Source organism: Falco naumanni, chromosome 6 (genome assembly GCF_017639655.2).
Source record: "Falco naumanni isolate bFalNau1 chromosome 6, bFalNau1.pat, whole genome shotgun sequence".
Taxonomy (NCBI): domain Eukaryota; kingdom Metazoa; phylum Chordata; class Aves; order Falconiformes; family Falconidae; genus Falco; species Falco naumanni.
The window spans coordinates 49,853,674-49,865,402 of NC_054059.1; the positions used below are offsets into that span (position 1 = coordinate 49,853,674).

The 11,729-nt window shown below is 41.0% G+C and overlaps 1 protein-coding gene across 1 annotated transcript; it reads left to right on the plus strand.

Annotated features, from left to right (window-relative positions):
- Positions 1-6: 6 nt before the first annotated feature.
- ADAT2 (adenosine deaminase tRNA specific 2) lies at positions 7-11,507 on the plus strand. Its single transcript, XM_040599124.1, has 6 exons — positions 7-122; positions 352-456; positions 8,420-8,570; positions 9,141-9,247; positions 10,990-11,062; positions 11,182-11,507. Exons 1-6 carry the CDS (start codon positions 72-74, stop codon positions 11,220-11,222), a joined length of 528 nt encoding a protein of 175 aa, XP_040455058.1. The 5' UTR covers positions 7-71; the 3' UTR covers positions 11,223-11,507.
- Positions 11,508-11,729: the final 222 nt, after the last annotated feature.

Below are 11,729 nucleotides of genomic sequence, written 5' to 3' on the forward strand. Positions count from 1 at the left end.
CAGCGCCCCGCCCGCGGTGCCCCGCCGCCCGGCCCCCCGGAAACGCCGCCCGCGCCCCGCCGGTGCCGGCCATGGAGGAGGAGGCGGCAGCAGTGGCCTGGATGGACCAGGCCCTCGACGTGGTCAGTGCCGGCGCGGGGGCTCCCGCCTCCCCCGGGCCGCGAGGGGTGCGGGTGGCCGGGCTCCGCTGCCCCGCGGGGGGAAGCCTCGCAGGAGGCGGGAGGGGAGCAGGGAGCCCCGGCGCGGGCTGGCCGGGGCCTCCCGGTGGGGGCGGGAGGTCGGGGGCTGGCTGAAGCCCGGCTCGTGGCTGGGGCAGGTAACACCGTCCCGTTCCCTGTGTGTGCCCTGCAGGCCAAAGAGGCGCTGGAGAACGGGGAGGTGCCGGTCGGTTGTCTGCTGGTGCACAACGGCGAGGTCATCGGCAGGGGCAGGAACGAGGTCAACGAGACGAAGAACGTGAGTCCGGGCTCGGGCCCCTGCCGTGTTGGAGGCCCTGCCTTGCCTTGCCCTGCCCCGCTGCGCCGGGCGCGGCTCCCTCACCGGCACCGGCGGGGCTGGGGCTTGAGCGCGGCTCTCGGGGCGCGGCGGGGCCGCGGTCGGGGCAGGGGAGGCCGCCCCGTGGCGGTGTGAGGTGGCGGCTGCCGCCCCCGCAGGCTGCCCGCCCCGGGGCGCTCCGGAGGCCTTTGCCGTCGCCTGCGCGTTAAGAGCGGGAGGGGAGCGGCCTGTGCAGCTCTCCCGTCGGTGTTCTTTCCACAGGTGCTGCAGGAACAGTTCACGTCGTTAGCAAAGCACTGTTTCCCCCTTACCTGAAAAGTACTGCACTAGAAATCGGAAATCCAAGCCTGTTGCCCTTCTAGGAAAAACTCCGTACAAATAAAGGAATACATAATTACCAGTCTCTTTTTACAAGAGATGGGGGAGCACAAGGAGTTGGGAAGTTGCGTAGTTACAGTATATGTAGGGTAACCAAATCTCATGTCTAGTTTACAAAAATTCTTCCTTTAGCCAAATTGTTCTTTCTAAAAAGTACTGCCTGTAAATTTTAGACCTGATGCTTGTGATTTCAGCCATCAAATTAGATCTTCTACACTCTGGGAGACCAATTAAAGCCAACAGAGATTTTGTACAACTGGAAGTTTTGTATAAATGAATCTGATTGCAGGATCTGGTTGTAATTTATATTAGTTGTCTCATCTGGGAACATAATAAAAGGTGAAAATGAGTCTTCTAAGCTCAAAAATGTAACAGTAGAAATGAATCATTATACTAATTTGTGCTACAGGACAATCCATAATGTATTAAGATAATTCTAATACAACTCAAGAAAGCCAGATGACAGAGAAGCTAAGTATCTCAAGTTAAATCAGCGTAAACACTGTGGGGAAGCAGGCACTTCTTGGGAAAATTGTGCCAGAGATATTAATGCTGTGTAAAAATCATGTTAATAAATGGGCAGAACGTAACTGACGAGACTGCAAAAATCAAAATCAATTTTAAAATGTTAGGGAAACTAGGACTTTTTTGGCTTTAATGTCAGGGTTGTCTGAAGGTAGGTACTTAAATCCAAGTAGTCTGATTTTAAAAATTTGGCTGCATTTTAGAAACAGTAAACTGTTAATAACTTTGAAAGCCAACCCTTTTTTCAATTTCTGTTTAGCTCAAGTTTCAATTCTTCTGTGGCTTAATTTTCATAAATGCTTATATTACAGTGATTGGAAATGCTGGTACTCAGTGCTTCTAAATTTTGTATCAGTTACCTAATTGCTCTATATAGTCTAGAAGAAAATGTAAGCTTGAAGGAGGCACTTGTTGGGAAATGTGAATGCAGGAAATTGTTTTCAGTTTTCTCCTAACAATTGCTGGCATTATTTAGGAATGATCCTGGGGAAAAAAGAAACACTCTTGAAACGCTGGGGCGGTTCCGGCAGACATCTTACATTTATTAAAGTCTATTCTAAAACTAATTGCTTGTCCCACCTCAAGTTGGAGGACTTCTCCAGAACATCATTCCTCAGACAACTAGAAAACATCTGATTTCCAGTTTTAAACATTTTATGGTCTGTTTATATCTCCCTATTATTGTGCCAGCATCAACCATTATTTTACATAGCTTGGATGTTTCTGAAGTCGTATTCCCTTCTGGCTTTTTGTTTTCCCTATTTTCCCCAAGCCAGCTGTTTAATTTCCTCTCAGAAGATAGGCTTTCTTTCTGTGTTCATTCTAATAATTCTTATATACATTCATTCCAGCTTTGATTCATCTTGAATTCACTTAACCAGAACTATACGCTTTATTCCAGATGGACTTCCTCTTGCGCCTTGTTTGATAACAATACTTCTTCCCATTCTCCCCAGAAGTAAGTCCACCCATCTTTTCTGAAGCTTCCTTGGTCCTTTGTGGTGTTTTGTTATTCTTCATTTGTTGTTTTGATTATTTTTTTCTCCTATCTATAAGGCCATCCACCTCTCGAGTGACACACTGACCCTGTCTCTTCTGATGATGTCTTTCATCTCATGAAAGACATCACATTGTTAGTTGTTTTTTCTAGATGTTTCTCCCATTAATGCCAATGTCACAACTGAAAACATTTAAGCAAAATGATCTTTGAGCATTGTTGCTAATTGGTTCCCTCTGGACAAATATTTCCCCTTTTGATGCAACTTCTTTTCTTTGCTTGCTTACCTTAAGTTTCTTGTGCTATGGTGTTTTCCCCAGACTGACAATAATTTCACGTCTTGTGCTGTGCCAGATGCGTTGTAGAAGTCCAGAGAGATGAGATTGGTGTTTCTTTGCCTAGAAAAAACGTTTGTCACGGAAAGTTACTAGGTTAATTTTGTGTCAACTATCTTTATGTAAATCCACGTTGTATTTTGTTTCATTTTCCTTTTATAGACTTAGTCCTTAGAATATTACCTTCAAAGTGTGTTATGTTGCCTGTTTTGCTTTTGAGACTATCCTGGATCTGTAGATGTCAGGATTGTATGTCCTTCCTATTTTTCATTACAGTGACTCTGTTTGCTCTTCTAGGTTTCAGTCATGTGGTAACGCTCCCTTGATGTATTAAAAGCATTGCTATGTGACTGACTGTCAGCCTCATGCATGAGTTCTTTAGCGGTTTTCTGATGGAGATGAGTTTGGGTTTTTGCCCTTTATCCCTTTTCCATGCCCTTAAAGTTCTAATTCTGTATGTCATATACTGTAATTTGTGGTGTCATACTATTATTCTGCCTTTTGACCATATTCTCCACGTCATTTTTATTGAAAAGGCAAAATACTGATTTTGTCTTGGAGTAGTGCTATAATTATATTTCAGCCTCATCTTATGGTCACTGTAGTAGTTCTAACTCCTTTTTCACATGTTTTGTCTTCAAGGTATTTTTACTTTTTATGTAATTTGTTTTGCAGGGTTGATGTTTGGTGACTCTTCCTTTAGCCTTTGCTTTCTGACCTCCAAAATGTAGCTTTATAATATATTGGCCTTTTTTCACTCCTTGAAAACTTTTTTCCCAGCTTTTAAAAAATTATTGTTTATCCAGTTAAATCTGCAGTTCTTCCCTGCAGTTCTGCCCTTGCTTGGAAACCAGCTGGTCACAAGGCTTCATGTCAAATAAATTCCGTCTGATCCTTAAGTAAGTCTCTGCATCCTCTGATCTAACTGACTGGAGTTAGGAGCAGGTAGTGTCTTCTTTATGTCCTCTTTCATTCTTGTTCCCAAACTGCTCATTTTGGCAAAAAGATTTAGTTGCTGAAAGCTCTCCCATTTTTTTAAGCCTGTCTCCTGTCACTCTCCATACTTTTGTTTCTGCCCTGCATGTCCTTAGCAGAACACATTAATGTCAGGAGTACTGCCACTTACTCTGTGGAAGTTATTTGTGAAATTATTGATCATCACCACATTCTTCTGGAAAAATTTGCTGTTGGAAGAAAAGAGTATTTTTTTTAGGAGTGTGGTTGTGGCATCAGCATGTCAAAATAGTTAGGCATGTAATTACTTGTATTCATTGGGCAATAGTGCAACAATTTTCTGTGCAAGACGTTTGTTTTCAACAGCCTGGCAATACATTCACAAGATTGTGCTAGTACTGTGTTGCCTCTGGCAGGTCCCGCACTTGCTTGTTCACAGTTGTGCCTCAGACCAACCTGAAAATTGTCTTCCTTATAATATATGTGACCCTTTCTGACCAGAATCCTTTTTTTTTCCTCTGGCATCTTTATTCCCATGTGTGATGCAATCATTTGCTTCCCACTAAAATGCTCTCTGTCTTAGGCTCTTTGTTGATACATGCAGACTTCTCTTTGTTATCTCCTGCTGGGTCATTGTAGTGCGTGTCTTTGCCCAGATCATCTTGCAAGTACAGTATGCAATAATTGAAAATGAAGTATTGTTTGCACTCTTAAATTGCTAATGAGGCCACAAGATAATATAGAACTTTGACCTTTGATCCCCTTTACTCTTGCTTGTTAATTCTGGTCTAAGATTTGGAAGGTAAGCTTTTCGGGGCACTGCTGGTATCTTTAACATTTGCCACAGTTTGGGGCACTATTTTAAGGCTTTGTCAAGGCTTTTTACCCACTGACATCAGCTTCAAATAATTTCTCCTTGGAATGCCATTTGCTACTCTCTAAGAATTCTCTTTTTCCCTTGCTACTCGTACCTGCTTTTGCTTTCTTGGCTTTAAAATAGTGTATAATATTAGGAAGTTAAAAAACATTAGGGGTTTGTAGAAGCTTAGGAATTGAGTCAGTGACTCAAAATGAACATCATCTTTTTTGTATGTTATTTTACACACAGCAAGTCAATAAAAAAGACTATATAGTCATAGCTCAATACAAAATAAAATCCTAAGGCAGACCTAGAAGGTCAGTTTTCCCCACCATATCTTGTCTTTAAGAGGGGCCTTTAGCAGATGCTTAAGAAAGAAGCTCAAGAAACAAGAAATTAGTAGTGTACACCTTTGCCTTATGTAACCTTCCCACTTCAGAAAGAGGATAGCTTAGGGACTTCCAAAGCACAAGGCTGTATCTGGATCATTGTTTCTGATAGCTGTCTCTGCACATATCCTCCACGAATTTGTCTAAACCTTTTTTGAACTCATTTATGTTTTTGGCTTCCATAGCATCCTGTAGCAATGAGTTCCACAATTTAATTATGTGCTTTGTGAAAGAGTACTTCCTTTTGTTTGTTTTAAATCTGCTGCCTGATAATTTCATTGGGTGCCTGCTTGTTATGACAAATAATAAATCACAATTTACTGTTTGCTTTTCCACATTTTTCTTGATTTTTATAAACGTCTACTGTAGTCATCTTAACTTGGAAAACTAATGACTATTTGGTGAGTTAAGAGCTGTAGTCTAGTGTCGTGTTTTAACCCCAGCTGGCAACCAAGCACCACACAGCTGCTTGCTCACTCCCCCTTCACCCAGAGGGATGGGAAGGAGAATCGGAAAGGAATGTAAAACTTAAGGGTTGAGACAAGAATGATTTAATGGGCAAAGCAAAAGCTGCGCACACAAGCAAAGCAAAGCAAGGAATTCATTCACTGGGCAGGCAGGTGTTCGGCCATCCCCAGGACAGCAGGGCTGCATCACGCGTAACGGTTACTTGGGAAGACAAACGCCATAACACCAAATGTTCCCCCCTCCCTTCCTTCTTCCCCCAGTTTATATACTCATCATGACGTCATATGGTATGGAATATCCCTTTGGCTAGTTGGGGTCAGCTGTCCTGGCTGTGTCCCCTCCCAGCTTCCCGTGCCCCTCCAGCTCTTCTGCTGGCAGGGCCCAAGAAACCAAAAAGTCCTTGACTTGGTATAAACATCACCCAGCAACAACCAAAACCATCAGTGTGCTATCAGCATTGTTCTCACACCAAATCCAAATCACAGCACTGCACCAGCTAATGAGAATAAAACTTAACTATCTCAGCTGAAACCAGGACATCATTAGTCTTTATACAGAGACTGTTCTGTAACTTGGATAATCCTTTCTCACCCTGTGGTGGATTTTTCCTGGTGTTCCCATGTCTTCGTGAGGTGAGATGACCAAACCAGTGTGCGTTACTTAAGATGTGGATGCACTGGGACCTAGTAATGTTCTATGTTAGCATAATCTCTTTTGTGTAGCTGTCTTCTATTACTGTAGAAGCCAGTATGACTTAGAGCAGCTGCATGATGTCTCTTAACTTCTACTCCCAAGAGCAGCAGAGGCCTAAAAGCTACTTGGTGTACTCAGTGTAAAGTAGTGTCATAGGTCAGAGGCATGTTTTCCTCCAGTCATGCAGGCTTATTGCTTATATGCTTTCAATTCGTGCTCAGGAGTTAGAAAGCCAATGTGGTATTCATGTGTCTTGTGGTCTGAGGGGCACAAAACTAGGATAGCCACAGCTTAGTAATTTTCTGTTACGGTAGCTGTAGTAGGTCTGAGGGATCTTTCTACTGGAGGGTGTTGCATTTGGTGTTTCCACTGAGATTTCAGCTGATGTGATTGCATTTATTCAACTAGGGAACCTTCATGGCAACATTTCACTGGTAGGTCTGGAGGAATCGTGCCTGCATATTGATTCAGATCCATGTTTTTATTCTGAGTGGGTTCATTACTATGTTATTTCAGATCACAAGTGCACTATGGAATAAATTTCTTGTGTCTGCTTACCATGCTTTGGTCTGTGTCTCAGAGATGGCAAGCTGTCTTCCTTTCAGATGGAACTATACTGGAAAAATGCGCTCAGGGAGCATACCTAATGCACGACAGCTGTTGCTGGGAAGGTACCGTCCATGGGACTGAACTGGAGCTAGGCCAGTGTGAACTCTCCTCAGTAGGCGTTGGGTCCTTAGCACTGTTTTGCCCTACAGATACAGTCCTCTTGCACTGCACTATTTGCTAATGTAGGCTTAGGCAATGTAGATCTCTGTAGGCGTTTTAAAACATTTTTAAACTGTATTAAACCTACCACTGATTTATACATGAGTCCTGTGCCATATATTGTAGACCAGGGGTCCTCAAACTATGGCGCGTGGGCCGGATACGGCCCCCCAGGGTCCTCAATCTGGCCCCCGGTATTTACAGACACCACCCCACCCCCCGCCGGGGGTTGGGGGGGAACCAAGCAGCCGCAGATGACTGCCTGCCACTGCATCTGTGCGCCGGCCCCCTGGTTAAACAGTTTGAGGACCCCTGTTGTAGAGCATCTCAGAGTTACCACCACAGATCTTCACAGTAGTAGAACATTAACCTAAGTTCATGTGTTGAGAGGAAGTTACCTAAGGTCACATAAAGACATGTGTAGCAGAGGTAGAAGTATAATTTGGGTTGATTAGTTAGCCTAATGCCTGTGTCAAAAACATCCTTTTTCTAGAGTAGATTAGAAGGAAGGGAAGTACTTACAGCCTTCATTCAGATAAGCATCAGGCTTTGTAACTGGACAGTCCTTTCATAACTAGTACTTTGTGATATTTTTGCTGTGACATTTGATTGGCAAAACACACTACTGCAGACATTCCGGAGCGATAGTGGGACATTACTGATTGGTTTTGTCTCTGCAATTAAAGTCAGCATTTCTTCTGTTCAGGTTTTTGTGCCATAACTATTGCTGTGACCTCTGAGATACTCATCATTCAGTTATCTTGGATTAACAAAAGATAATATTATTATGTCTTTTTGTAATCAGGCATATGCTGCAATCCCTGCCTATTACTTGAGGAACTTACTGTACGTGTTACATATTCCCAGGCAGCATTAAACTTGACGCAAACTGAAAATACTGTGTTTATGCAGTAGGCTAAGCAGTTCCAGAAACATACTGAAATCACTGCATGTTCATTCCATGCAGGCATAGTAACATCGTCAGAGGGAGGAAGAGGTACCAGCTAGGAGGAGTTTCTTAATATTTCCAGAGAAAGTATCCCTGCCTGCTCTTGGAAGCACAGTGGGCTAGATCAGTTGTTCTAATGGGCTTTGTGTGTCACTTAAGCCTCAAGCAGAGCTTTCATGTCTTACTATGCTGACATGACAGAGAGGGGTAATGAAGAACTTCTGAGCAGGCTCCTCTGCCTAGGAACAGGTAGAAGAAAAAACTGTTTTGCACTTGTGGGTCTTCTGTGTGTTGCATATGAGACTGAGGTTGAATATGTTTTCTTTGGCTGAATATTTCCTGCAGTTTGGGCTGCAGGAAATTCCTTCTGCAACTTGAACCAGCAAAGAGGTGCGCTGAAAACATACGTCTCAAGAAAGCATTGTATTACTTTAAGAGAAGTGAAAATAATTGCATTATTAATAAATTAGATGTCAGGTGATTATGCCCTTGACTTGAAAGAGTAGTTTTATGATGTTGCATTTTATTTCATTTGTATTTGTACAACTGAGAACCTTAAAGCTGTGAATCAATGCAAACTTTATGAAAATGTTTATTTTTATCTCCTAGGCTACTCGACACGCAGAAATGGTGGCAATCGATCAGGTCCTTGACTGGTGCAAGCAACGCAACAGAGATTATAACGAAGTATTTGCACACTCGATATTGTACGTAACTGTAGAGCCTTGCATCATGTGTGCAGCTGCCGTGCGCTTGATGAGTATCCTTTCATGCTTCTTCATGCTGGGAGACCATATATCGAACTGTTAAGTCTTTTGGCACTGAGCCCACAAAGAAGGGCTTGACAATGTCAGGCAGAGCCAACAGGGGTACCATCTTATGGTCTGAGAGTCTGCACCCACCTCCATTTACTACGTGGCAAATAGTGGGAGACTCAAGAATGAAAGAGAAGTGGTGCAATTATGACCAGCAATGATTTCTCTTAGGGATGTGAAAATACATTTTAGACATGTCTGTTATTCTGTAAAATGAACTAATCTCAGTTTAATGTTCAGTTTTGAATGTTGTAACAATCCGTAAACCATGTCTTTGTATGCCTCTGCTTTGGGATTCTTGCTTATCCTTTTCTGAGAAAGGCTGGATGTGCATCTTCAGCAATAGATCTTATATTACTCAGAAGTAAGTTTTGATTTTATGAGGGAGGAATTATGGTGCAAGCTAGTTTGAAAAGTACAAGCACATTTTTGTGAAATTTAATGACTACTTAAATCCAGCTACTGTACTTCCTGCTTGCCTTTCATTTTAACTTAATACCTTAACTCATTCATATAAATTCCGCGGGTCGTATATGGCTGTCGAAATGAGCGATTTGGAGGCTGTGGCTCAGTTTTAAGCATCTCATCTGATGATATGGTTGACACAGGAGAACCATTTGAAGTAAGCAGTAAAATGTTTTCCTCTATATTTCAGCTAGGGTACTGTGCCTAGCTTCGCTACCCTGCTTTGAGAATGTTATGCATCCGTTTAAGAGGATGTAGATGAAGAATGATCAAAGTAAACTTGATTTAACAAAACAATAATGATAAAAGATTAAGTCCTTAGAGAAAATAAAATTGAGGAAAAGCCTGATGACAGTTTTAAAATTATTTAAAAGGATGCATCAAAGTGGAAAGGAAAGAATTATACTTGTGGAGCAAAGTAAGGAATAAATATATCTAAAAGATGTGTAATACTTAGAACAGCAAGTGTATGCTGTGGGATGAGATGAGAGAAAATATTTTTTAAACTGTAGAATATACAGACACAATCAATAAAGATCAAGTAACAGCAGCTTACTAAGTTACTGATTTTTAGCTGAGCCACTGGAAATGATTGTATTTTTGCTCCCAGTCTATCTATATATGAGGCAAAATGCATTAGCATAGACTTCATATAGTTCAAATCACCAAAAAAATACAGACTGGAAAAGTAGCAGAGGAGATTTACTGTAGATAGCAGGAAACTTTCTGGATAGTAACAATACTGAAGGACTGGAACAGAGTGGGGAGAATGACATCTTTGTCATTTAAGAACGGCTGGACAAGCGTTCAGTGGAGGTACAGTATACATAAATACAGATGCTTTACAGCATTATTCTAGTATACCTATAAGTATAGGTATCTATACATCTGTATAGATAAAGCATTTATAGCATTACATTTATCACATTATACACAGTTGTAAATGGTCCTGTTTTATACAAGGATACTGATTAGGGTTCTTAGAAGTCTCTTCTTCACACTTAACATTTATAATTTAATGAATGTAAAAACCAAGTAGTATATTTCAGCATTGTAAATAAGCACTGAAGGCTCAAGGCTCAGAAAGAATTTCCATCAGCGAGCTGACACTATTTGGCAGTCCAGTGTAACCATATTAAGCATCTTTCTGTCGGGGTGTTTGTGAGGCTAGCATCTGAATTAATTTGTATGGTCAGTACTAGAAGAGTGTTCATTTGGTAACGTTGGCATATGGTATTTAATTTTGCTATATGTTTGGAAGAAAGAAAGGAGAAGATTCTTACTACCACAAATCCTTTCTTTGTTTCTGTAGGCAATTGCAGTGGGATTATTTATTATAATTAATTGTATTAATTACAATATAATTATTATTTCCTATAATTATTTCCTAGTGTGGGTGGAGATTCATTTAGTGTTAGTGACATTTATACACTTTGTTATTAATGTTTACAGCCTGGAAAAATATTTTAGGAGGACCAAAAAGGTCTGAGAGGTGACTGTTAGGAATAAAGACTGGGTGTGTGGACAAATGCTTTCTGGTAGGAATCTTACCTACAAATACCTAGGTGTATATCTCTTAGATTTCCAAGTGCTTGAGGAGCATATGAAGTAAGTTGGAAACACATTAATAAGAAAGAAATTGGAGACTGAATAAAAATTTTATGTAAGTTAGTAACAAAGTTTGTTTTACCTAACTTTTAAGTTATTAGGGAAATTATTTAGTAAGCCTCAACATAGTATTTTTCAAATGTATAAGGTATTCAGCCTGAAAAGGAGATTTTCTGACCCTCAAATAGACAATACAGTTTTTTACAATTATTCTGTACTTAAGGCATTATTGTGAAGCATGGAGCATGTTATTCTCAGATGTACTCACGAGCATCATTCTAATTTGAACAGTGCATTTCTGGCTATCGTGCCAAAGAAGCAGTGGAAATGTTAAAAGCTTTCTACAGACAAGAAAATCCCAATGGTAGGTTTCACGTTAATGGATCCATTTTGATCCCAACCTAATTTAAAAGAATGCTGGCACTAGTATTACTGTAATTCACTTCTGATGTTTTTTTCTCCCTTTCTGTTTCTTCTCGGCAGCACCAAAATCAAAAGTACGGAAAAAGGACAATCGTAATTAGCCTTACACTGATGGGAGACAGAAACTTACCAAAAATATGCAAAGAATTCTTCAGCATCCCTGCTTTTTAAAATGTACAGTCCAATTAAACTATGTCTAATGTTCTGTACAGAGTTTTTACTAACAGGATACTTAGTACCTATGCCTGTGTTTCTGTGTATTGATTTCTTGTTATACATGACCAAACAGAAAATTAAGTGGCTGTTTTTAGAAAGAGGAAAATTTATGGTTCATGTTCACTTGTTTAAAGCCAGATGGATTCATTAAAATGATGCCATTCTGTACAGCCCATTCTAGAATATTTTCTTTCTTTCTGTCTGTGGAGAAGCGTCTTGCTTTTCAGTAGTAAATGTTTGCTTAGGCAAGTAAGGAAATCTATTGGAAGGTTACGTCTGTGAGAACTTCACAGTCCTTGTGCATATATTTAATCCACAGGCATGTAAGGAATTGTACAGTCCTTGAAGACTTGAGATAAGATCATTGTAACGGTTCTTCATTGTTTTTTTAC

Coding starts and splice junctions, on each gene's coding strand:
- ADAT2 (XM_040599124.1), top strand. CDS start 72: ATGGAGGAGGAGGCGGCAGCAGTGGCCTGGATGGACCAGGCCCTCGAC. Junction 457..8,419: donor AGGTCAACGAGACGAAGAAC/GTGAGTCCGGGC, acceptor TTTATCTCCTAG/GCTACTCGACACGCAGAAAT. Junction 9,248..10,989: donor ACACAGGAGAACCATTTGAA/GTAAGCAGTAAA, acceptor TAATTTGAACAG/TGCATTTCTGGCTATCGTGC.